Source organism: Pempheris klunzingeri, chromosome 15 (assembly GCF_042242105.1).
Source record: "Pempheris klunzingeri isolate RE-2024b chromosome 15, fPemKlu1.hap1, whole genome shotgun sequence".
Lineage (NCBI taxonomy): Eukaryota > Metazoa > Chordata > Actinopteri > Acropomatiformes > Pempheridae > Pempheris > Pempheris klunzingeri.
Window position 1 is genome coordinate 12,661,825 of NC_092026.1, and position 27,455 is coordinate 12,689,279.

At 38.8% G+C, this 27,455-nt stretch overlaps 1 protein-coding gene across 1 annotated transcript; it reads right to left on the bottom strand.

Moving 5' to 3' along the window:
- Nucleotides 1-5,126: 5,126 nt before the first annotated feature.
- On the bottom strand, nucleotides 5,127-21,387 carry LOC139213958 (pituitary adenylate cyclase-activating polypeptide type I receptor-like). The gene is made up of 14 exons (XM_070844679.1): nucleotides 21,320-21,387; nucleotides 17,860-17,956; nucleotides 14,617-14,727; nucleotides 14,396-14,496; nucleotides 14,216-14,313; nucleotides 13,584-13,716; nucleotides 12,066-12,219; nucleotides 11,462-11,522; nucleotides 10,842-10,911; nucleotides 10,612-10,703; nucleotides 9,474-9,557; nucleotides 7,133-7,262; nucleotides 6,213-6,254; nucleotides 5,127-5,330 (listed from the first exon to the last, which is right to left on the bottom strand). The coding sequence occupies exons 1-14, from the start codon at nucleotides 21,359-21,361 to the stop codon at nucleotides 5,127-5,129; spliced, it is 1,419 nt and encodes a 472-aa protein (XP_070700780.1). The 5' UTR covers nucleotides 21,362-21,387.
- Nucleotides 21,388-27,455: the final 6,068 nt, after the last annotated feature.

The following is a 27,455-nucleotide window of genomic DNA, read 5'->3' on the forward strand; positions in this document are numbered from 1 at the left end:
TATTTAATGTTGTGTGTTTGCTCGCGTGTGTGTGTGTGTGAATTTGCCATATATTGGTACGCTATGTCATAAAAGACTTATTTTTAGGAGGTGTTTGCATTTATGAGCCATCTTTGAAACACAGTATTTGTGAATATTTATAAGCTTGTTTTCATTTTTCTTTATTCTGTTGCCAGATGTGGTAATCCTAATTCTTTGGCACATTCGTTGCACTGCAGGAGACACCAAATTGGTACAAAACATTATGCCAAGCATTTATATGTGGTATAATGGCATCAAAATGGTACAGTATAACTAGACAAAGCATTTCAAGTAACGCAGTGACAGTGTCTTAAGATACACAATGTATTTATATCCAGTGTTAAGGTTCACAATCATCCATATGTGAGTTACGCGTCTATTTTATTTTTATACATCATAAATAATGCACTGGTCTGTACCATTAAACACTTTGGCTGTCATTGTCAGGACACATTATAATTTTATGTTGCACTTTATTCATTTTTTTTAATTTTACATTGAATATACTGTATTTCCATTGTTGCTTCCAGATCTACTGAGGGTTGGCCTTCTTAGTAAAAAATGAAATGTGTGGTTTGATAAGTACTGCTCTGTTTTTTGTGTATTTTTTAAAAAAAAACTTTAGTATACTAATTACTAATGAATTTCATCAACATATTATAAACTTTTTTTTAACTCATTTGAGTGCATCAAATTGGGCTGTCGTAAGCTTCATTATTTTACTACAAGATTATTTCCTTTTATGGCAAAAAGCAGTGGCTATAAAAAGTATAAATCTACTGACAAATCTGCACACTGTCCATTTTAATTTACTTTAATTCAAACAATACAACAATTTACCACAGATAGATTTATTTTGCAGTCAAATTTACACAACCTGGGACATAAATTATAGACACCAAAATGCAATTTACACATAACACATAGTCACAGGTAGAACATAATATGGATGAGGGTTTATAGATCTATTAAGAATATTCTTTTGACATTTAAGTTACTGTGAATGCGTGTCATTAGATAGACGTGTAGAGAATACACTCCTTCCATCTTTCAGACACTCAACCACCCACCCACCCGCTCACTCGCTCGCACGCACACTCACACACACACACACACACACACACACACACACACACACAGACTGAAAACAGTTACATAAACATACAAAAACACGGTCACAAACATCACAGGTCTTTGTCAAGAGGTCCACCTGTGTGCCAAAAATATACATATACAGTGTACTGTATATAATCAGGTAAAGACATCATTTGTACACCATGGCAAATTGATAGCAGGCAACATTTAAGAGCAGCTGAGCAACATTGGTACATTCAAAAATTCATTGGCAATCAATAAAACTCACACACATACACTCAACACTTGATAAAACTGGCCCAACACGCATAACCACCAAAGAGGCATCTAAACACAGAGATATGGCACACTGAGAATACTTACATTTAAAGGAATAGAGAACATTTTGGGAAATACACAAAATATTTGCTCTGTTAGAGTTAGATGAAAAGATTGATACCATAAATACTACAATGGGAGAAACAGCTAGTTAGTTCACATAAGTTAGCTTATTTGTTAGAGTTATACAACTGTCTCCACCAGATAGGGAGAAACAGCTAGCTGGTTGATATTAGCGAAAAGCTCACTAATCATATCTGGTTTGTTGACTGTATTTTGTATAAAAACGACATGGTGCGGTTTTCTAGGGAATTTAAGTGAGAGTCAGAGCTGTTTCCTCGGCTAGCTGTTTCCCCTTGCTTCCACTCTATATGCTAAGCTAAACTAAGCTAAGTTAACCAGCTGCTGGTTGTAGTTTCATATTTAGCATACAGGCATGAAAGTGTTCAATCCTCTCAACTAATTCTCACCAAGAAAGTGAATAAATATATTTCCCAAAATGTCAGACTATTGCTTTAAGAAAACATTTCAAGGGCTTTTCTTTGACACATATATAAAGATTACTGTGTTACCGTAATGCTAAGCTAACTGTAAGAAGTGGTGTTTGTGTGAGGAGCTATGGTTGGCTTTAGCCAAAATGAAGCTGATTTTGTTACAGCACTGAAAAAAAACCCCAATTTACCAAATGTCCTGTTCACAGTTTGTTTTAAAATGAGCGGGAAGGAAATTTGATAATTGAGAGGGGGCACTGTAACAAAATCGCCATCTTCTATCTGTTCCAGTGTTGCACACCAGGCCTCATTTCAGAAAATCTAATTTGTAGGCTTGTTTGCTGGTTTATGTAAAGAAAGATCACAAAAACTAAATGTGCACAACATTAAGCTTGTGGTATATAAGTGCCTCAATGCCCCACCCTACCCCTGTTTCATCCAAAATCCAAAGTACAACTCTCACAAAGCAAAACCAACACCAGTCAAACTTCCCAGTCTCTATTTAACAATCAAACTAAAATTCCAACACTTGGCTGCCACCGTGTGGTAGACAAATATACAGCACAGACATGGTCAAGTAAGGAGTTTTCTACTCTTCTTTTCACAGACAGTAACAGCTTTGAGACATGGTCGTTTCCATCTGAGCTGATTCAGACTCAGAGTGACGGCTGGTGATAGAACACGTAAGCAGCAGCAGAGTGGTTTTTTATCACACCCTCGTACACACTTTGTGTTTTATCTGTCGCAGTTGTTCCACCTTCTAAAACCTTCCTAATTAAAAAATAACTTTTTTTTGGCTCCAGTTTTGTTGAAAGTATCTTCTCAGTGACACACCGTTTTGTCCAAAAACAACCGAGCAGATGCATTAGAGCAATGCCTCTCCTCAGCAATTTCCTTTGAGGGTTTTTTAAGCCAGAAATGAGACACTGTGCCACACATTAACCACTGTCACTAGTTATGGCACTACATTTATGGCACTTTGACCAAAAAAGTCAACATCAGTCAATGTACTGAAATGATACATCAGGCATACAACTAAATTACACATAGGAAAGCATGTATACTGTACAATGAGTAATTTCACATGGCACTGGTTAATGGAAAATAAATATACATCCTTATCTGTTCAACACCATACATTCTTTTAATCCACTAATGACAGTACAAAAAATAAATATCTTGAATAAATATTGTGGAAAAATCCTCTGGACACATCATTTCACATTTCACATCTTATTCATGATTTCTCCACCTGGACAGTTATTGTTTGTTAGCTTGTTTGTGCACAAACAAAAAGACAGAAAGAGAAGATGGGCAAAACTCTGCGATTGTCAAGAGCTAAAGCATTTTGGATCGACTGTCACAACATTGACTGTATTATTTCTGTTTTTAACACGGCTATTTTGAATAGATGATAGTTGCAAGAGGCCAAATAAAAAAGCAATTATGTAGAGCTATCAAGTCTTGTCCAACTCAGGTTGATCAAAAAGTAAAAAACACAACAGGACTCTCATCACATTATGTATAAGTTAATAGAAAGAGAAAAAGAATAATTTTACCAACAAATGCGCAAAATATTGCCCTTTTTCATGGAAAACACACGATGAAGAAAATCAGAACTTTGCAAAGTGATCCACAGTAAAACGCACCACTGTATGTTCTTTGCAGGAAATGACTGTTTTTGTACTGTAAATTAAAGTGATAGCTATTTGTGACTGACTAGGCACTTTGGAATATGAAAGTAGGAGGTGATTAATTCAAAAACTGTAAATGCAGAGCGACTTAACATGGCATGACAGGTTGAGATCAAGACAAATATTCATGTTGTCTTGATGTGCATGCCTACAATAAAATGCTGTACATGTAAACTCATGGCACTATGAGCTTTGGATAAAGGTATCCATGAAATGGCACATGGTACTGTTTTTGTTCACAGTCTGTGTGAGGGAAAACTAGCGTGAGGAAACTACTGTAGCACAACTAAAAGCTTTTTTAAAATAAAATTATTGTATTCTCTCATGTTCTGTGATATCCTCTAAGGCAGTGGTTCCCAACCTTTTTTTGTCATGTGACTCTTTAAAACAATACCAAGTAAAAAGCAAAGCACTATTGTACCTTCTCAGATGGTTTAATACCTTCAGAAGCCTAAAGATGTGAAACTACGTAGTATTTTCCAAGAAAAGCTAAAATAAAGTTTTGAAAATAAATAGAATTTAGCAGAGAAATGTTTTTCATTCCTAACTTGTTGTATCTGACATTTTATCACCCCTTAGATTCATCCTGCCACCTTCAGGTTGGGAACCATCGCCCTACAGTTCATTTTGGCACTATGTTCTTCTAAATATGTATCTGTGTTTTTCATTTAGTACAAACAAATCGTTCAGAATATAGTGGGCAGGATCTTCTGGGTCCTCAGGATATGTGATGAAGTCTACAGATTTGGGCTCCAGTTCCTTTTGTTTGAAAAGGTCATTACAATACTGCATTATGCAAAAGAAAGAAATTCTGATCTAGACACCAAAAGTTACTATTTACAAAGTCCATGAGTTGTATTTTTTTCACTATATCTTTTGACATACTCTGTACTTACGGCTGATTGTAGAAAAATGTTCAAAATTAAGATGAAACATTTAAACAAGCAGCATTTGTACAAGCAAGGCGAACGTTTGGTTGTTATTTAACTTTGGACTGTTATGAGATCAGATCCAGTCAGGCAACCTGTTTGGCACTTTGAAGCACATTTACTTTACATACCAACAGCCAAAATATGACCCCTACATTTCATGGTTTTTTTTTACAACTTGTACTTTTTGGCACTAACTCTTACATTTATATCATTCGTATATAAAACAATAATAGGGGCTAAATGTAACACAAAAACATTGTTAGAAAGGGGATTTCTATTATCGCCCTAATGTTTTGATCGATGGAGTTGAATTTTAGTTGTTTATAAAAATATTAAGTGCATCATTAATCATAAAAGATCCAAATCCACTAAGCCAACTGAGATAAACAAATCCAATTACATTCTAAATATGACAGCCAGGTGTGCACCTTTAAATGCTGTCAGAAATATCTAATTTTGTAAAGGCCAAACTACAAAATATAAGAAGTGTGAGGGGCCACTTTGGTCTGTTCTGGTTGGTCTGGATGTACATTAGAGAGGCGGCACCTTGAAGTTGACTCCTGCGAATCAGATGCTCAGGTGGGGAGGCTGATGTTGGCGCTCTCCGCCAGCGGGCTGGACATGCGTATCTGGGAGCTGCTCTTGCTGAGGATCGACAGCTGAGTCCCGCCGTTCACTCCACTGCTGGCCAACGAAGGGTGCCTTTGCTGCTTCAGGTCCACAGCAAAGTACCGGTTCACCGTCCAGCTGCGCCATTTCCTCTTGATCTCCGACTGCACCTTCAGGGAGAAACTTCACAAGGTCATTTTTAATGTACTTTAAGCTGTACCAGCTCCATGAAAAGGTACAGTGCACTTAAGTTGTGTGGGTAACGATCTTAGACATTAAATGTTTATCAATGTCTCTGTCAACAGTTCTTCACATTCCTGTGAAGCTTTCATAACTGGTGTAAGAGCAGTGAATGACTGACAACATGATTAATAAAGCTGTAAAATAAGTCTTTGTATTTTACATTAGACATCAGAAGTTAATTTTGACAGCATTATTGAAACGCAGACCTATACTGTACGTTTTCAAAATGTAGTGCTTTTTTATTTCTTCTAATTCATTTGAGAACAAATGTCTTTTTGAGTGATTGTGAAAGGCAACAACTAGTCGCAAGTTGTGACTAAAAGCACAGAAAGAAATCTAATAAGTGGGCCTTGAGTTTTGTCACCTAACTATTTCTGAAGTCAAGAATGAATCCTGAAGCTCATCATGTCCTAATGAACATGAACAACATCGATATAAACATGCCATAATAATGTGTTTATTTTTCAATTATATACAATTAAATGTGACTATGGCTATGTTCTAACATGTTATAAATCATTCATTTACACCATTTACTTTTTTATATATATTTTCATATACTTTTTTATAGGAAAAGTCAAAAACGTTGACAAATACACAAGTAAACACTTATTAATATGTGTGATAAATATGTTATGGGGTGGTAAAATGTAAAAGTGTTCCTGTACCATGTTGGGTAATAATCAATACACATATTCAGAGATGTCTATTTCTATAAATAAACATTTTTGATAACAATACGTGCCAGAAAAATGTTGATGAAAATATCTGAAAGTGAAACTGTTTTGTGAACAGGGACAGAAGCTTACCTCGCCATTGAGGAAACAATAGAGGACGGCTACAACAAAGCCCTGAGGAGGAGAATAGAAACAACAAATAAGAGAAGAACAGCTTCAAATGGAAGTGTGCTTTTTGTATTTAAATATAACTGCATCCTTATCAGCAAAGGCTCAGACTGTGGCCATGGACAGGACAAAGGAAAGCTGCAAATCCTCATTTGAGAAGCTGAAAACAACAAGTTTAGCATTTTTTCCTCTACAAATGACTCGGATTAATTAAATCAATGGAAAGGGTGAACTGGAAATAAAATGGAATCAATGTGTGACACCTTTACTGGCAGGAGAAAGTCACTTTGTGAATGAATTGGTCACCCATGGCTTCACATTAAGCTTAAGTTTGCTAACATACCTGTCAGTAAAACCACAAAAAAGAAGATGATTAATGTGTCTGAAAGCTCAATTTAAACTACTGCAATGTACCACTCACACAAAACTATTGAGGGCCTACTATAGGGAATACTACATTTTGACACAGCATATGTATTTGTCTACTAGATAAATTACTGTGTTTTGCTTCCTGTGCACAGAGGTTGATCTTTACTCTATATACTTTTTCTTCCTGGCAAATTGACAGCTATTCTATACTTTTGTGAATCCAATTTCCTTGTTCCTACACTAATACTTATTTTTACTGTAGCTTTGTTTTAACTCCTGTTTTTGATATTGCACTGTCCTCTGATTTGTAGTCACTATCACTTCACACTTCCATTAAAAACCTATCTGTGTGTTTAGCTTGCAAGACTAGGTTTGAATATCAGTAGCACTCTCCTCAAGAGTCTCTTTGAATCTTGTACACTCAGATGATTTATTATGCCATTATCCTCTCTCATTCATCGTCTGCTATTTCTCTTTAATTGAAACCGGACGTTTGAGGAGCTGTAAGAGTGTACCTGGAAGGATCCCAGCCCCAGTTCAAAGACCAGTCTCTCCCTCTTGCTGACGTCCTCAGGTGAGAAGGCGAACACGGTGTAGTGAATACCGAACAGGGGGATGAGCAGGAGAGTGGAGCGCGCCAGACGCCTACACACGGACACACAATGACACACCCACACGCAGTTGAATAAAAGTGACGTGTAAGTCCATCACAAATCATCACAATGCTTCACTGGTGCTGGTCAGCTGGATGTGATGCAAGAACAGAGCAATTGATGCAATACTATGGCACATTTTCTGACTACTGTTGTAAAGTGGACACAGGTTTCAATTTTTATTCAAGCCGCAATTTAAGAAATTTATTTCTCCTGATTTCTGAGTTCAATCAAGGCATCAATGTTGTTTAAAATGCAGGCCAAGTCACACTTCTATGATTATTACTTCTATGAGTCCTCACATTTGAGGCTGGAGATATTCTTCTAATACTAATCCCTTAAAAATACCAAAATCAACATTTAATTGATTCTACAAGTACTTCCCGCTGAGCCAAATTCTGATGTATTTAATTCTTCTGCGTTTTAAATCTCCATTGTTGTCGAAAAAACTTTTAAAAACACAAATAAACCACATTGTTGCACTCAATGACTTGTTCTTTCAGTATGATGAACCGGGGCACCTGTACTCACTAGAGCATCATTAATCCGCAGGTGAAAATAGTTCCCAACAAATGACCATTTACCCTTGTTTGAGCAATGTTTATTAAAAACAACAGTGCCCAACTTTTTAAGGAGATTACCTAGTGGTTTTTAGAAATAAAACTATGCATTTATCACCCATCTTTAAAGATTTACATCTTTCTCACAATTGGTTTTGGTCAAGACAAACATTAGCCTTATCCTTATCCTTTGAGAGTGTGGTCAGATTTAGTGTGATAATCAATTTTTAGATGAAAATTATCACAAGATTGCCATTAAGACAAGAGACACATAAATGCTGACATGTGTAATCCATTCCTGTAGTTACACACCTTTAGATTTCTGTATCTGTTTATCTCTGCAGCATGTTATCATGCAGCAAAACATGGTGTCTGTCATACACATAGGAATGGAAATACACAAAAACACATGACAAATGACATCCTAAAATAATGGACAACACAGTGCAGTCCAGTCGCAGGGGTCCTTAAGGAGCAGAACAGAACCATTACAGTGTGGACTCTTTCACTGGGACATGTTAGAAAATGAACAAGACTTAGTGTGGTCAAGAAGCACTGTAAAAACAAAAGAACATCTCAATCCAAAAACCTACAGATTTTTTACTTTATTTTCAAGCAGTTTAACTAAATTCTGCACGTGTGTGTATGTGTGCTCTTGTATCTTGTGTATCTTTGTGATGACTGGTTTGAGTTTTAGTGAGGACAACTTTGCCGTCCTCACTTTGGGCTGGACCTTCAAAAGGCTGTTTGAGGATTCAGTAGATATTTGGTCTGGTCCAAATCAGTTAATGAGTTTGTTAACTTGGAGCATTCCCCCCTTGGTTGAGTTTCTTACTATCACTACAAACCACATGAGAATGTTCTGCTTGTTGGTCAGATATGTCTGAGGCTGGAGTAAGAAGGTTAACACAGGATGAATGTCCTGTGGTCTGGACAAGTGTGTATGACTGTGAGTGAGACATTGGTATGCACGTTAAAATGGATAATTCGTTGGCTGGCTGCTATCACTAGAATAATTTAGCCCCCTTTGCTACATCCCAAAATGCAAAGCGCACCTGGCTACTGGAGCCATTTAGCTCAAACATGCGGAGAACACCTGGTAGTTTAGTTAGATCAAAGTTGGATCGCATTCCACCACAAACTAATTGCTTCAGTAAGTGTTTAGGACTGGACTGAGACCACCTCCTCTCAAGGGTCGTGGCGCGGTTGGTTTAATAGGCACTCAAGTGTGATTACTGTGTTCACACCTGGCCAAAACGAATTGCACCAAGGGGGAAAATAAAAAAAACCCTTAAAGTTCAGGTGAGGTTCAGATTTAGGTTCAGATTTAGATTTAGGGTTTTAGAGTGGAGGTTTAGGCATGTTGCTGGGATGTTCCGGTTAGGGGTTAAAGGATGCATTAGGTCAGTGTGGGTCCTCACAAGTATGAAAGTATAAACATGTGTGTGTGTGTGAATGTGTGTGTGAGAGAGAGTATGTAGTATGATTTGGGATTGAAAAAAACTTTAAGAACCCCTGGTGTAAAACACACACATACACACACATAAGACACAGAAGTCAACACAAAACAAACACACACAAACACATGTCGGCGGAAACACGCACACACACACACACACACACACACACACACACACACTTACAGTGTGATGGTGGATAACTCTGACATCCTGCACGAATGCTGAACAGCCTGTGTGGGCTCACTGAAGCATTTCTGAGCACAGCTGCTACACGACACAAAGACAACACAACAATACAACAAAGACAATGTCTTTAGGGACACAGTCTCACACATTCACACAAACGCACACACATCTTTACACTTGGTCATGCACGCACAGGTCTAAGCAACAGATGAGAATGACATTGTCTGCAGGGCCTCATAAGACGCCATCCTGTGGGAACAGAACAGGAGTGATGTCTGGCTACAGTACAACTCCATAATGAGGCTCAAGCTTCCTGCCAACAGGTACTACGGATAAATATATATTCTGAGATGTGTTTAGGAGGACACCTCAGAGGTTTAATGATAAAAAATTTAAAATAAGACTGTCATGGCTACAATATAATACACTCATAAATGCATGACTGCTGAATAAGAAATGCTCTTCTGTTCTAAGAGTTCCATAGTATATTTAAAGGGACAATGCCTACTGATCCACAGAAAAATCTGGAGGTAATATTTGCCAGAGTTAGCCAAGGTTCTCATCCTGTGTCCAGGGTGTCATGTAGTATCTTATAGTAGGAAAAATCTGGTGTTAGTCTATTGGTGTTAGTCTATATTTTTGTTATTGTCAATAAATCCCATGAAAACACCAAACCCAACAAAGTGCTAGTCCTCTGAATTTCCTAAAACAGCAGGGCACAGTAGTTTTAGCATGCTACTCAAACAGGAGGAAATTGCACATTTTTTGAGGACTATTTTCAGATGCGGATTGATACACATTTGGTGCTGCAGTGAACATTTACAGCAGCAGAATGTGGGCTTGACTCACAATTATTCTCTGTCTTTATCACATGAATAAGTTACATGGGGTTTTGGCTACATAGACAATAGTAGTGGGATCAGTTCATTTTGGTTTGGATTCTCATAAGATTTGTTGACAGTAAGAAATATGTAGAATATTGTCAACCTTATTATTTAAGCAAAAGTGAATCACATTTCTTCAGGCTGCATTGTTGTTTATGTGCAATATCATGTTTAAAATAATTTTTTGCATGCACAGAATTTTCAGGTTTTCTGCATGTATAACATAAGTGAAATTTCCGACTGTAACTTACAGGTAAATGCTTGATTCGTTCCCTCCGATATCAGGAGACTGCAGCTTCTGGACCAGGATGATGATTATTCCAATGAAGAGGACAAAATTGATCTGAAGACAAGAAAACACAAATAACATAGATCTGGAGGTGTTGTCATAAATTACATTCCAGTCAGTTCAGCACTGACTGAGCATGTGGAAAAAATAAACACACAAGACAAACTGAATGAATAATTTAGCATCTCATACCATAATAGAAGCCACAACTGGTCCTTTGATCACCCACCAGAGGGCAGTGTTCTCATTTGTGTCCCAGCATCTGGAGGAGAAGGAGGAGGAGAATGGTGCATTTCAATTATCACTCGACTAGCTCTCCTTCACTTCGCTAAACAAAAGTGAACAAAAAATGATGACTGATGAAAACAATGACAAAAAGATTATTTAAACAAGGTTCAATAGTCTTGCTTACACTCATATATTGCATCATGAATTTTGGAGGAGATAATGAACGCTAAAGATGGAAACAAAGATAGGGAAATCCACAAACAGCTACTGGCACCCTGTAAAGGGCTTAGTTTGCATGATAAAGCAATGTTTTTTTTAGCTTAATGATTCCACGTGATCAGTTTTTCAGAATTTAATTTGATGTATTAAAACACTGCCAGTAGAAATAAAATTATCAGTGGTGTCTGAAAGAACCAGGGTTATTATTACTAAATCTTGAACTTGAAGATGAAGAGGAGCTATATTTGCTTCTGCTTCTTTACTCTGATACAGAATGATCTCATGCATTCGAGAACAGTGGACGCGCATTTCTTCCTTTTCTAAATCTAAATTGAAAGTTTAACTTAAGTAAATAAGAGTTATACCCAGTGTCATGAAAGTGGAGCCTCAGAACCGCCCAGACAGTGACGCAAATGGTGGGAGTTCCTGTAAATAACAGTGATCATCAATGCAGTGGTGAAAAATGTAGTAAAATTTTCATGATGATACTCTGTCATAGAATCACAGTACTTCTCATTAGTCCAGTCACACTTTTGGAAATGCTAACTAACTACTAATTATGGTATTAAAAAACATTTATCGACAAGTTTGGCTCAAATCTCAAAGGTTTTGGCAAATGAAGAAATACAAAAACTGATCTCTGTTCTCCTAAACATCAAAAAATGAAGAATAAATATCTAACTTATTCAAAAAAGATGCAAATGAATTGACTTTTGAAAGCTGAAGTTGTGGGATAAATGGTTCAATTTACAGTGTGAATGAAGTTGCAATTTCCCACCTTTAATTAGAATCACACCTCCTGTCTTTTACTGTCTTGTGTGTCTTTTTCACTGTTATGTTATGTAGTTATTTCATATATGTCCTTTCTTACCTATATGATACAGACCTGAACAAAACCAATGTCCTTTATGGACAATAAAGAACATCTAACCTAATCAAAACAATAATCGCTGAGGAATGGACGCTCACCCCATCCTACGATGGTGTACCAGTAGAAGTAACGCCTCTCAGGAAAGAAAGTCTCCACCAGCAGAGTGAAGAGATACAGACCTTCAATAAAGAGCCAGAAATAGTTGGACATGACACAGTAATGGAAGAAAACCATCACTGCTTTACACGCCACCTGCATGGGGAAACATGGGAGGAGGTGCATTAGTATGGCGAAGGCAGCAGAAAAACAAATTTTATCTGTGATGCCACGTGTATTGCTGATGTTGGACAATTCCTTCAAGGTGTTTGAGGAAGTGTCAATTCTAACTCAATATCACAGTACCTAAAAAATAGGCCATTTGTTAGACCTTTAAAATCAATATGTTCTTGACTTGTAGGTGGTTGTTTAATCGCCTTGTTTAAAGCACCTTGTTGCTGCTTCAAAAAGCAAAATCCATGTTTGATGATCAGCCTTTCTTTTAAAAGCTTGACACAATAAATGTCACGGTGACAAACGTCCTCATTCTTGTAAATCTGAGGTTTAACAGAGATTGCTGCAACCGCGGTGACAGGGCTGCAGGATGTCACACTACAATCACCCTAAAAATTAAGAATTTTGCAACAGTGCAGACTAAACATTTTTTTCACAGATGGCAGAAGAGACCCACTTACTCGTCAGGCGGACTGTAATCTAATGACATCATGTTAATTAAAGAGTTCATATTCTGAGTGGGGTCAACCAATTACAGCACTGATCTGATTCCCGGTACCATGATGCCATGATGGTGACCTGTGATCGCCATAGCAACAACGATAAAACAGCGGGTCTGACAAAAAGGGCAAAGTACCCATTGATATGTTAATGAAAGTCTAGTAGAAGATTTCCACTGGCCTTGCTGAAGCCATTAGCGTACCTAATTAGGTTTATTTATCATGCCTGCTTAACAAGAGTGAGCAATGTGTTGTTACCAGACAAAGGCTAAGAGCTTGTTCTGCATTTGTAATCAGGCAGTATTAGTCATTTATAGCGTGTTTGCTTTTTGTAAAATTTGCATATGGTTGAAGCTTCTTCAAAGGTGCATATCAAACAGGAAAGACTGGAGACGTGTTTCAAGCCCTCCGTCTATGAACTTCTCTTTATATCTCAAACAGAACAGACCTGATCATATTTAACATGCACAATTTAATTTCTAAAATGAGTGGCTGCACTTCCATGAAATCCTTTAATAAAGTTGTCTGGAAGCGATTAACCAATAGTCTTAAAAACATTTTGTTACTGCGTGTACAAACCTGCCAGTGATTATTTTGGCCAAGTAATCATTTAGAATAATAACGGCCTCATTTTGCAATTATCTGTTTCAAATTTAAATTAATGAAACAATTAGCCTTGTGAATTGAAAATGACCCATTCTTTTTTTCCCATTAATTAATAGTCAAACAAGCAGTCATAGTTGTTTTCTTTTCCTGTTGATTAAAACCGTATAAGGATGTCACTGATATCAGCCACAGATAACGTGTGTGTATGTGTGTGTGTATTAAGCACTTGTGGTCACTGACTGTGTGTGTGAAGCAGTGGTCGCTGTCCTCCTGAGCATACAGAACGCCGTCCTTGATGAAGACTGAGATGGCTCTCAGGATGAAAGACACAAACAGGTTCATGTGAATGAAGTTTCTGGTGCAGTGGAGCTTCCTGGAAAGAGAAAATATGTCACATCTTATCTGCTTTTCACTTAATTTCAAGTTAATTAATACAGCTGGATGTATTTAACCTTGTATCCATGGCTGTTTTTGCTTGATTTTCACTCCCATTATTCACAGGCTTCCAAATAAGTTAGGCTATTCAGAAATGCTATATTGGCTATATGGCTATAGCCCTTTATTCAGCATTCATAAGCAGAACTTACACATTTAGCTGGTTTATAACACACTACGATGTAGTTGTGAGGACATTCGTGAGTATTTATTAATGTACAATGTCTGTCAACTGTTATAATCTCTCTTAGGATTCTTTATAATATCAAAACAGTTTTTTACTACATTGTCGTTCATTATCAGTTTATATACCAGCCACACCTTATGGATGTCCACATGAGGAGTTACAGTTGTTAACGGAGAAACGCAGTTAATCCTTAACATTGAGAAACATATTTCGAGAAACCTGTCTTTGGAGGCCACATTGTGACACTCACCTGAATCTGCAGAGAATGACCATGGCTGTAGTCAGAGACACCAGGGATGTGCTGTAGCCAACCGTGTACAGGGCCTTGACTGAGGCGTAGTACATGTCCTAATGTTGGAGACAGAGGGTTAGTCACGCCCGTCTGCGTCTGTGATCAATGTGAATTTAGATGAGGTAAAAGAGGTCGTACAGGTTTAGTGGTGTTATCATAGAAGAAGCAGACGTCCACATAATGAGGGAAAGGCTCAGACCAGCCTTCCTCGGTACAGTTACGACCGACCTTCCCCATCTCTGAAAGTAAAAAATATGTCTGCACTGAATTGGGCTGAACTGAAGTGGCTGAAATTAATTTTGAGTATGAATGAGATCAGATCAGATCAGATGAGGAGCTAATCTCATCCTTCTTCTCACCATCCTCAGGGCCCATGAAGTCATGGAAGAGCTCTGGACAGTTGACCATCACAACTTCACCAACGCTGGCCGCCTGCCAGCAGGTCAGGTTATCCCACATCCACGGACACACTGAGGAGGACGGGAAAACACAAACACAATGAGGTCAAAGCTCCTATCAGCAAAATGGCACTGACACTAACTGAATTGAATTGAACTGAATTAAATTCAGATTAGGGTAACTGAATTGGAGGTAACAGAGTTTAATTGCCTAGGATATCTAACATTTTCATCACACCCACGTGGACAGACCTATACATAGACAGCTAACATGGAGGCAGCTTTCAAATTCTATCACTCTATCTCTGTCAGAGATTTTAACACTTTATTTTAGTCCATCTGTCTTAATACTTGACAATCACATGACAAAAAGTGTATTTTCTACTTGATTGATTCTTTTTTCTTAACAACTTAAACCTGCAATAGCTGCTTTTTTTGGCTACTTTAGAAAGAAGCTGTGAACACAAGAACTAAATCTTATTTAACCCACCTCCAGCTACCTTTTTTGCTTTGTTTTGATCTCCTTCATCTGCCTCAGTCATCATCTGACTCATGCTCACTATAAATCTCGCATTCTGTATTTTCAGTGGTGCTCTCACAGCTTTGATTTTTCCGACACTCTTTCTTCCTGCTTCCATGCCATTTATCACCAGCACCTCCCCATCCCTCCCTCTCTTCTTTCTCCATCTCTCTAGGTTTACCATGTTGTTTATGCTCTGGTGGCTTTATAGTGCTGCAGAGGCAGGTACATGTCTGACTGCGTGTGTGTTTACTCGCATGTATTTTGGTTTTGCCTTTGAGTGTGGATGCATCTGTGTGTGCACCCGGACATGTATGTGTGTGTGAGTGTATGTGTATGTGTGTGTGTGTTTGCAGACCTTTCTCCATTGTGCTTGGCTCTCTAATCTGTTTTGGTTCTGTCTGGTGAGCCGGACACGAAGCCAATTACCTTTTAAAGGGCAAATCGGAGCCAAATGAGCCGCACTGAGCTGCAGAGGTAACCGGCTTAATAAAGCACTCTGTCTGCATCACTGGCTATCTCACACAAAATCCCACAGTATACTGAATCCTCACTGGGCTGCAAAGACACAACAAAGCATCCACACACATAGTGGACATGCATAGTAGAGACACACAATCACAGACATTCATTTTTTCTCATTAAAGCTGATCTTATCGTACGTCTGAATGAGAGATTTCTTTTTTGTGTTTGAGTCATAGGGTGCAACTGTAGCAGAATACTGATCAGAGCTATTTTCTCCTCTATAAACAAGTGCCAAAAGAGCACTCATTCATCATTTTTTATTAATTTTTAAACACTGGTCTTAAAAGGAAAAACATGTCATGAAGCTTGTGGAAAGATCTGCTTCGTGATGTGACTCACTGCTTTGGTTGAGAATCTTACAAATGGTTAAAAAAAAGCAAACCAAACTGCAAAATATAAGTAGGGCTGCGACTATTTATTACTCTCTGTGCTGATTAATTGATTATTAATAAATCGTCATAAAATATTTGAAAAAGGGCCATCACGACCTCCTAAAGGTGATATAAAATGTCTTGTTCATTCTGACCAACAGCCAAAAAACAAAGTTATTTATTACACACTGATATAAAACAGGGAAGAGCAGCACTTTCTCACATTGGAGGAGCTGGAGCCAGAGAATTTTTATGTTTTTGCTTGAAAAATTACTTACAATTAAATGGTTATGATTAAAATAGCTGTAGATTATCTTATCTGTAATTGGTCTTTTCTAAAATGTAAACAGGGTAAGAGTCTGCTCTGTAGTGTGACAATCATGTTTAGGTGTCAAAAAAATGCAAACACAAATTTGGATAAAATCCATTCCCATTTACTTTAGAGAAACTGTTGACTGGTGCAGGTCATTTTCTATCAAGTTTACACCAGCTAAATTCAGCGGATTGTGGATTACAGCACCAGACAGCAAATCATTCTGTCGCAATTTCATACGGCCGACTGACTAATGTGAGGCCAGAGTACCTCAATTAAAATTATAACAACAAATAAACCATGCTTTTAGAAATTAAAGTAAAGCCATCTGACCAGGCTCCAACAGACCACCACCTGTCTCTTTTTTGTTTTAGTTAGTTATTGTTTCCCTGTTCTGATTTTTCTTTTTTCCTTTTTTCCCCTATTTTATCAAGCCCCAAGTCAGATTTCTGCAGACCCAGCGTTTTTATTTCCTCACCAACGGTTTGCTGTCAGCAGAAACACAGAATGGTTCCTTTTAAAGGGACAAGAAGGAAACAAGGATCATCTAAGGGTATGAAATAGCAACAGAAAACCTCATTTTAACTCTAAATGCAATTCTGAGCTGAAAACAAATTCTACCTGTGCTCTGACCTTCCTCAGAGCATGAGACGTTGTTTAAAAATACTTGAAAAAATATTTAAAAATGCAAAAGAACTTGGATAAAATTAACAAAAAGAGCACATGTAATTTGTCGTGTAGCACACAGGAAGACAGCAGGCCCGACCTTTGAGATACACAGATGAAAAACGAGCTTAAGTTACTGCTCTTCTCCTCATTAAATTTGTTATCTCACGCTCTAAATCTTTTATGTTTCAAGGAGCGAGCGGCTGTCAACACAGCCATGAGTCACAATGCAGTCTGGGAGATGCAGTCTGTTGGGCAACTTCCGAGCAGTGGGAGGCCTGCAGCAGTTGCTAATGAAAACCACAGTCCATAGCCAAGAAAATAATTGCTTCCAGGAATCACAAACCAAGCTTCCTGTGTTTTTTGGAAAAAAGGACATGTGGGGAAAATGCGAAAGCAGCTCAGCGTGACATTACAGGCAGACATTTGGTTTGTGGACTGTATATATCACCGGATGGGTGCCTGTGCTGTACAGCGAGCAGCCTTTCGTGGGTGATTTGTATTACGAACATGACAGGAGACTGCAGTCATCTCTCATCCTTACATGTTCCTCTGTGACCTCTACAAAACAGACGGGATAGGCAGAAATTGCCAGATCTGTGAGTATAAAATTTTGATTTTATTTGTTCCCGAAAAAGTCATTCAGGAGATGCATGACTTTCATCAGCAGTTCTGCATTTTCTGAGCAACCCAAGATGTAAACAAGTTAGTCACAGCAGAGGTATGAAAAACCGTGGCCAAATTATGCACACAGACGGATGCAGGAGCACACACATGCATACCCACATGGCCGACACACCCTCCCTTACCTAATTCAAGGTCATTGCTGGGGTTGTGCTGCATGATCCTCTCCATGCATTTCTCATGTTCACGCTTGATGATACAGTGCTCAGACTCTGAGACCACCTGGAGAAAATAAACAAAAACACACAAGGTGTCACACTAAATACTATAATGACATGCATTAAAGGCCCAGAAAAGCTTTTTTCCCCCCCAGGGATACAACATAAGCACAGTAATATCTCCTAATGTTAAAATGATGCCAGCTAAGTGACATTAAATGATTCTGCATTTGTGTTTGTGCTCTTCTAACTCATTTGAAGTAGGCAGAGCTTTTGCTGGAAAATGCTGAAGTCAGGTACAGTACTTACAAGGACCAATCAGAACTTAGCAAATCAAAAATCAGAACTCTTTAGTCAACAAGGAGACACCACTGTCAATCAAATGTGACCACACACACAAACACAGTGCTTTTAGTGAAGCAGACTAGATGGGTTTGAGTGTGACATTTACCAATTTAAGTAAGAACACACAAATTATATAGAGATTTTGATTTGAGAGGGGTTTTAAAGCTACACTACTCAAAGTTTTTTATCAATGGATAAAATGACAATAAAATGTGAAAGGCTCACTCATAGTGACAAACCCACAGAGAACTATCATGGGCCAAAGGCGTGTGTTTTGTCATTATGTTTGCCAAACCTTATTTTTTTAAGAAACCTTTTCATTCTACCTTTTTTATTCTCCGCCTCCTGATTCCACAAGGCAGTAGCTGAGGCACTTGTAAGTGCAGGCTCTAAAAAATGTGGTTCTCCCAAATATAATCCCTGAGTAATCTTAGCCAATCCCTCTTAAATCTGTATCCCACCTCTATATTCTGCTTCTCTTAGAAATACATCAAAATATGACGAAAAAAACGACACAGTGAAGTAACTACAGTGTTGTCTGGTTCCAAGGTGCAGTGCAGGGAAGCTATTTTCCCAAAGGAAGTGGAGTATTACTGTACTATTACTGTATGTCTGTCAACTTCTCGATAACTCTCCCTCTTGCTCTCTTCAGACTGATCTCTGTCCCAGCCCTCTGAGCCATGGCTGACTCATCACTCTGTCTCTCTGCCCCCCCCCGATATGAATTCACTTCAGGTCTCGCTGCGCTGATAAGATTGGGCATCAACTGACTGTGAAGATGTCCTAGTATTCACTTTCTTTCTTTATCATGCTGCACGTGGGCAGACTTTTAAAACACTGCATGAATTATGTAAAGCATCATTACAGTTATCTAGTTTTCTGTGTGATTCCATTTCCAGACAAGATTTGCCAATACAATACTGGACAGACAGTATCTGCCTCACCAAAACAAAACAAAGTAGACATTAAAGGACTCACTTTTTAATATCGTCAGTAGTGTTTGACAGTATTTAATCAAACTGACACTGGCATTATTTGAAAGAAAGTACTCTTTGTACCCATGACAAGTATCCATGTTGCTAAGCAGCAGGTAACCAGTTAGAAGCCAATACATATTGTAGGCAAGGCTTTCCAGAAATGAGAAATAATTGGATGCAGATGACTAATATCTGTTCGGCACGAGTGCAAGCAGCCTCGTATCATAACAGAATTATATGTGTTGGCCATTAATTTATTTATATACAATCCTGGATAGCAGGTCATGTATGTAATTGAGTGGGGGTTTTATTTTATTAAGATTATGATTGGTGTGATATTTTTCTGTGACATGCTTCCACGATTTCAAAATTAGTTACAACGATGTGGAGATTTTCCACAAGATATTCTGAGAATCTACTTACATTCAATGAGGACTGAAGGATTGGCTGTTAAATTCAATATATCACTTGGCTCTCTGATTCTTTTGGTTATGTTCCAGCCACAGCACAGTCTTTACTAGACATTTCTTTAAGTCGTTGAATAGTTTGAGAAAAATGCTTGGATATGTTGCCAAGAGAGGCGATGATGAGAATATCAACATGGATGGAGGTTACCTTAGGTTAGTTTAAGACTCAAAACAGGCAGAAACACATTTTCTTGTTTTTAGAGAGAACCAGATGTGATGTTTCATCCTCTTTTCAGTCTGAGCTAATCTAACCATCTCCTGGCTGTGGCTTTATATTCAACAGACAAATAGAGACAGACAGATCAATCCTCTAATCTGACTCTCCACCTGAAAGCATATAGTATAAGCTTAATTCCCAAAAGTTGAACTATAAGTTTTACTTATGCAATCTTTAGTTTGAAATTAGCTTGTAGAAAGTAAGAAATACAGAGGGATTTTATACACAAACTTAGTAATGGGTTTACCAATCCAGGCCAACTGAGGACTGCTGAGGGTTTAAAAAGCTCTAACCTAAAACAGGCATCATGACAACATGGCACAGGACAGAGGACAGATTAATGAAAGTGTGCTTATTATCCTCCTTTTCCAACCTCTCCTCTCCTCTCCTCTCCTCTCCTCTCCTCTCCTCTCCTCCCCTCTTGGACAGATGTCTGTCCAGATACGCCATCCATTTTGAAGCCGCAGAACCACATTTCCCTCCCCAAGGCTATTTCCGCGATCCAGATAACTCAGTAGCTCCCACAGCAGCGTGCAGCACAGATAATAAAACTCCAATTTGACGTTGCAGACCACTGGCCGACCATACAGACCCATTTGACACACAATAAGTACATCACAACAGGCGTAGTCGCCACATCATCTGCTGAAGGTCAGCTCAGGACTGTGCAAAGATGTCAGCTGGAGGAACACTTCACACATGTCAGGGGGCCGTTGTTAGCTTAAAGGTTAGAAAAGATGTTTTTGACTGCAAGGTTGCATTGAGATTACATCTTAATCTCCCTAGTAACCATCATCAAACTGCTGCTATTACTATTTTCACTGGGAGTTTTAGAGGGACAAAGACATCATCATCAAAATCAAAGGTAAAGGATGATATCCAGGACGTAAGAGTCACATAATGTTACATTTATTTTCACATACATTTCTATATCTGTATAGTTTCACCAAGGAAACTGCTGCTGTGCCGCATCAGTGTGCTGAATATAATTCCTCCCACATATCTTGCACAACTCTTCCATTCTGCTTTTTATTTCAATGAGACCGCTAATAAAAGTGAGTCACAGCAGATGGATGGGCAGCTCTCTGGTCAGCCGGGCCATCTGTTATTGTTCTAACAGGCCGCCAGTCACCTTAACACAGAGCTGATCCAGGACCTGTAACGTATGCCGATGTGCTGATGTGGCATATGGCGATCTCCACACTTCCAGCGCCTGTCACAAACACACCCGCAGGAGTGTATGCATGGAAATATACCAAATCTGAAGCTGAGAAAGAGAGGGCATGAGGATGCAGACATGTGAACCCACTCACTCCCTTATATACGGATACTCATTCCAGTATGCTCCTGAACACCCACACACACACACACACACCTAGTCATGTGTACAGGACGTACATTCATGTACACAAACTACTCACCAAGGGCAGCAGAAAGATTGCAGTCAGCAGGTAGCCTCGCATTGTCTCCTGTGAAGCACTTGTATCTGAAAGACTGCACGATGTGTGTGTATGTGTTGGTGCGTGTGTTCACAGGGACACGCTGAAATTGCTCTCCTCAGTGCGACCACACTTCAACATCAAGGGGTCTGAAATACAACATACAGAGGAAAAAGCTCCGTAAGAGAACAAACAACAGTGTAACACGAGAGTGTCATCACATTGTTAAGCTGCTGCACCAGTTAGAGTCATAGTAAAAAGAATCAATGTGCAGACATATGTTGTCGTAATATAAAATTCTATTATGATGTCTCTGTTTTTGAGAAGCTACACTGTTGCCCATAAAGTTGGAATAAAATGTTTTTTACCGCTTCTCATGAAATGATTGTGACAATGTGATTCATTCTTGATAAATAAAGTGTATATCTTCTCAACTTTATTGATCAAACTCTTCCAAACATATCACAGTGAAACTTAAACCACAATTAACCTTTGCAAACTGTGTATTCAGGCTTTTACAAAATTGGGGGTATTGAACAATTATTCCAACTTTATGGGCAACAGTGTAGTTGCAAAGTGAGGGGAGCCGCTGGTTCGGGAAGTGTCTTTTCACCATTTTTTATGACTATTTCAGATTTTTCTCTAACCAATATTCTCAGTGTTGTTCAACATTGAAACATGGAGCTCTTGTGAGTGCTATGAGAAGAAGCCAATCAGAGACACAAATCAGATTGGTTGTGTCCAGCGAAATGCACCTTGGGAGTTGTAACTTTATGCTAGAGCTCTGTATTTAGCCATGCTTTTATCTTCAACTTTTCCTCAAAGAAACAGATGTTTTATGACACAGTTGTTAATCTTTGATGCTGACCATTCAATTAGGAGAGTTTAAAGCCATTTACAATCTGTAAAAGCCTAACATTGTCGAATGAGACCAGCTCCTCTGACTTCACAACGCTATAGCTCTCACTCGGAACAAGACATTTTGTCAACTTATTAACTTGTAATTGTACATTTTGTCATGGTAAACATTTGAAATAGTGTTACTGATTTTTAAGTATCAAACTCACTTGGTAGTGGTAATGTAGAAAACACAGAAGAGTGCTGCGACACTGAAACAACTAAATACTTCAATATAACTAGTAGCTAATTTGGGTAAATATTATTCAAAAGCTGAGATGTAAAATCTTCTCAGAATAGCAGTGAAATCCTACCTGAGGCACTAATTCATAGAGAGGATTCATATTGTATTTCTTTTATATTTTGTCTAAGTCCCTTTTAATGTCTTACATACAGCACTTGTTCTTACTTGCTGAACTTCCCATGATTTACAGTATATGTGTACATGACAAGGAATAGAATATATATGTGAATTTATTAAGGCAAACTGGCTGGTTTTAGGCATCATTGATGACCATTTCTCAAAAATACACCTCAGTCAACTGATTAGTCAACTGACAGAAAGCTAAACAACTATTTTGACACTTGAATAAAAGAATAAATGTATTTACAAACCATTTGCTTCTTTTCACTGTCATATGGCAGTATGATGATTATCTTTAGGTTTGGGGGAGTTTGGGACAAAATGAGGAATTTGATGACAATACTGTTTTGGATTGTTGGATTGTGATGAGCATTTTTCACTATTTTCTGACATTTTATAGCGCAAACAATCAAATTATCAATCAAGAGAATAATCAGAACATTAAATTATAAATATAATTGTTATTTACAGTCGTACACAGATATTTGACTGTGTTGTCTTCAATTAAAACTGGATTTCTATAAAAGAACTGATACGGTATGTCGTAACAAAATTATACCAATAATACCATGCACATAAACAAACACATACATCATCAGTAGATGTATCTTGTCCCAACAGAATCTTACACTCATAAAACCTCTGTGTTCACATCGCAGAAGCAACGTTTGTTTTTCACTGAAGTTATATATGAAGTCTGTCAAAACTCAATTCTAAATTAAAGCAGAAGCTTGAAGCAAACGATTTATTTAGGACAAGTTGTTTATCAAAGGTAAGACATTTTTAAAAATCAAATCAGTTTTCTTTAAGACAATGAAATTCATCTGCCTCAGGTCAGACTTTTAAAACACCTCCCCCCCAAACTCCCCTCCCTTCATGTCTTACTCATCCACAGCTTCCTGAAAACACAGTGATTCACTGCAAACACAAAGCACACTGGCCAGCACCAGCAGAGAAACACACAACACACAACACACACACACACACTTCTTCTCTAAGCTAATTCATGCACACACAGACGAATTCCGTGTCCCTTCCCTCTAGTACCGAATCCAATTACCTCTAAAGCATCTCTCGGATGCTTTATCAAGTAATAGGACAGACCGTGCTCAGAGGAAAAGCCACAGGGATATAGATGAGGGATAACGTGTCAAACAGGGCTGAAACCAAACTGTGGGGATGAATGTTTAACTGCAAAAACACACAGTAAGACAGACGGAACAAGAGAGGGAGAAACACAACGACATCTTGGCAGACGTGGTGTCAACTAGCTCTGTTTCTCTCCATCTATTTAACCCAAAATGTTTCAGCAGCCATGTTGCTGGAGGCTCTGACTGAAGTTAAAAAAACAGCGCTTGGCATTTAGAACAAATTCATATGTCTTTGTCACTGAGGAAGCAACAGAAGGGCTAAACGTCAAACTATCCCGAGGGCAAGAAAGCCAGAGTCTTTGCTTTGCTCACTTAGAAATCTGTGAAGCTTTATATTGATGGGATTTTAGGGGAAGAAAATCATATGGTGGTCAGTCCAGTACCTATGAAGTGGAGGCACCAAATGTGTGGCCTTACAGAAAGCATCTAAGACACATCACAGAACAGTTTTTGCCAGGATTTGCCACTGAAGTGATCCAAAAACTGGCAAGGAACATCCTAAACACAATAACTCCAGATCATAGGAGGACTGGAAACCACATCCACTAAAATCAGCACAAGGATCACAATGTTTTCAACGAACCACACGACTGTATGTGTGTGTGCGTGTGTGTGTCTCCAGATGCAGATACAAAGCCTCCTTAATGATTTATCTCTATCGTAAAAGCAGATTTTAAAGATCTTTCTCAACATATCAGCTTACTCCTCATGGGTAGTGAATGCCATATGAACATGATGGTGCATCAATAATTAATTTTCAGTGTGTAGAAACACACCAGCAAGACAAGGGAACGTTCTTACCTAAGCCAAACGCAAGTCTGTTAATGCCTGTAAAAAAAAAGAAAAAGAAAAAGAAAAAAAGGATGGTATGTCTGACAGTGTGCAGCCATTCAGAACCATTAGTTCTTGGCAGCTTTGTTAATATATCCAGCAAATGTTCCTGTGTCATACAGGTGATATGAGCCACAGTACAGGACAGACAGTTTATCTCCACTGATAAAGAGTATTTCATTATTAATTAATTAAATTGCAGCTTGTAAAACGCTGTGTCGGCGTAGGAGAAAAGCACTAAGCTGTTTTAATTATAATCAATCAGATATTTTCATTGGTGATGCAGAATCAATGAGCTAATTCAGCCCAGCCTGTCTCCCCTTTTATTCCCCCGCATTCGTGAACGTTCAATTCATCAATGCATGTGGGTGACCTTCGCTTTGCACATGGAAAACATCAGCAAGAAAAGCGTCTACCCACAGATTATGTGCAGAACACTGGGGATTCATTCCCAGGTTTGCTCTCATTGGAGGGGGAAATGTGTGTTTTCTTGAACATACAGCCAGAGTTTAGTGGAAGCTCTGTTAATTGATCATCCGCAGCGAAAAACCAGAGACGTGAGTCAAAGCGCGCAGCACACGGCGTGGAAAACAAGTCAAAGGAACTTACCGATGCGTAATTTTCAGAGGCGCAAATATCTACACATGAAGCACATGAAGCCATCGGTATTCATGGATCCCCGCCGTGTTTGGCTCCGAATCGCTCCGGAGAATAGCTCGTTTTTACTCCTAAAAGGTTTATCAGCTCGTCCTGACAACGACAGGTGCCGATGCTGCTGTTTGTTGCTGCTGCAGGACGCACTCACCGCGTCGGCTGCTGCTGCTGCGGCACCACGACGACGAGAATGAGGAGGAGGAGGAGGAGGAGGAGGAAGAAGAGGAGGAAGAGGAGGTGGTTGTCAGTTCCTTCGGGATTCGCAGCTCGTCAGACACAGAGGCAACAAAGTGAGACAAACAGTTTAGTCTACAGATGCAGCTGGAGGAACAGAGAGATTTTTTTTTTTTTTTTCAGCACTGGGATGTTGAGGTGGAAGGAATGATCAGTTTGCATGTCTTCGCGTCGCACGCGTGGGACTTTGTTCCAGGAAAGAAACTATTCATAAAACTCTCTGACATTTGCGCCTGCGCCTCTCAGACGCCCCTGAAGACACAAGGTCCGGTTCCCCGCTGGGTGCAATTTGTGAGGCACTGAGATGGCCTCATGATGTGTGTGACTCACGTCTAGTCGAAAGTTTAACATCTGAGTTCCCGCATGTGCTCCACAGAAATAAAAAAAAAATGCTGTTTAGTCAAGCTGTACTGTGACATTTTGGTCCAAGATACAGCTCCAGGCCCGTGGAGGTGCTTTATGAGGCCTGTGTGGCCGCTGGCAAATCCTGTTTACTTTCAGCACCACGAACAGCGACCAAATAATCGCCTCAGGGCATCAATGGGCTGAAAGCAGAGCCCCAACTAAAGACCATCTCAACGTTAAACTAACTTGTCCGTCTGAATACTAAGAGCTGCTTTAATTGAATCTCAACAGGAGTGTTGTGATCCAGGCGGAGAGGTGGATTAATGAACAGATATGTGTTGTCCCAGGATCAGGATCTCTGTATGAAGGACTCTCAACATTTCTTGTTGGACAGTCGGTGAAATGCCAACAAAGAGATGCAAAACACCAAAAAATAGATGCAAAACAACATCCCAGTCACACAAAACAACAAAAAAGAGGCAAACTACAAAAAGTTGTTTAGTTTGCATTAATTTGGTACACTGAATAAACAATATAACAACTGATAATGTGAAGCTTATTATTGCCAAGAACTTGGACTTTGACTGTAGTCATTTTACAAATGTGCACGGATCTGGACCCCCATTCTGGATCCGGGCTGGACAATTTCCAGTGGCAGCTATATGCATGCTGGTGTTTTGAGTGCAGGGTTGATTGATTACCTAGCTTGGGTCTTTTGACGGGTTGGCCATAAATCAATGAGGCATAAAACATATTAAACCCAGACATGATTCTCTGATATTCTCAGAGCACAGAAAAGAAAACATGAAAGGCCACAATAACTGGTGTGAGGACACCAGCCCTATCAAAATGTATTAAATGTTGAAAAAAAACAAATGCACGAAAACAGCTGATTGGATAAAGGGCAGTGACGCATGTTTCCGGCCGTTCCCGGAACATTTTAATACAGTTAGTGGACCTGCCTCAAGGACATCCATGGAAATAGTCCCATTGACAGAAATTCAAAAATTCTCTGCTATTGCAGTCAGCAATCTGGAGGCTAGTTTTGAAGCACAATAGCAGGTAAGACAATTATTCGAGTCTTGTTTCCATGGAAAACACTCAGCTGCATCCTCCAGTGGCTTAAAGTGTTTTGGCTTTCCAATTTTCTATGAACTTTAGACGAGGCAGAGAGTGAAAAACATATCTTATACTGCTGATTATTACAACTGTGTGTGAGCAGAATAGTAAGCGACAAAGAGAGAAAACTCTTTGAGTTACCTTGTTTCTGGATTTGGATGTTTTCTGAAATATCTCTACAGACAGTGTGTTCATTGTGGTCCTAACATAAAATAATCGATTTAGGGTTTCAGGCACTTACCCAAGGACACGGCGACATTGATGGTGAGTACCATAATTGAAATGTCTGTCAGTGTCAAAGGTCAAACCAGAAACCTTCTGGCTGTTAAATGGCCTCTCCACCCTGAGAAAAGGACTAATATGTGTTTCGCTACAACCAAATACCACAGCTGGTTATTTCACATATTCAAATGGAAACCTTAAACTGAGCTGGTATATGGTAATGGGTAGAGGAAGGATGTTTGAAATGAAGGGGTTTTTTTGTATTGTATGTGGACAAATTGAATGGACATGGACATGTTTT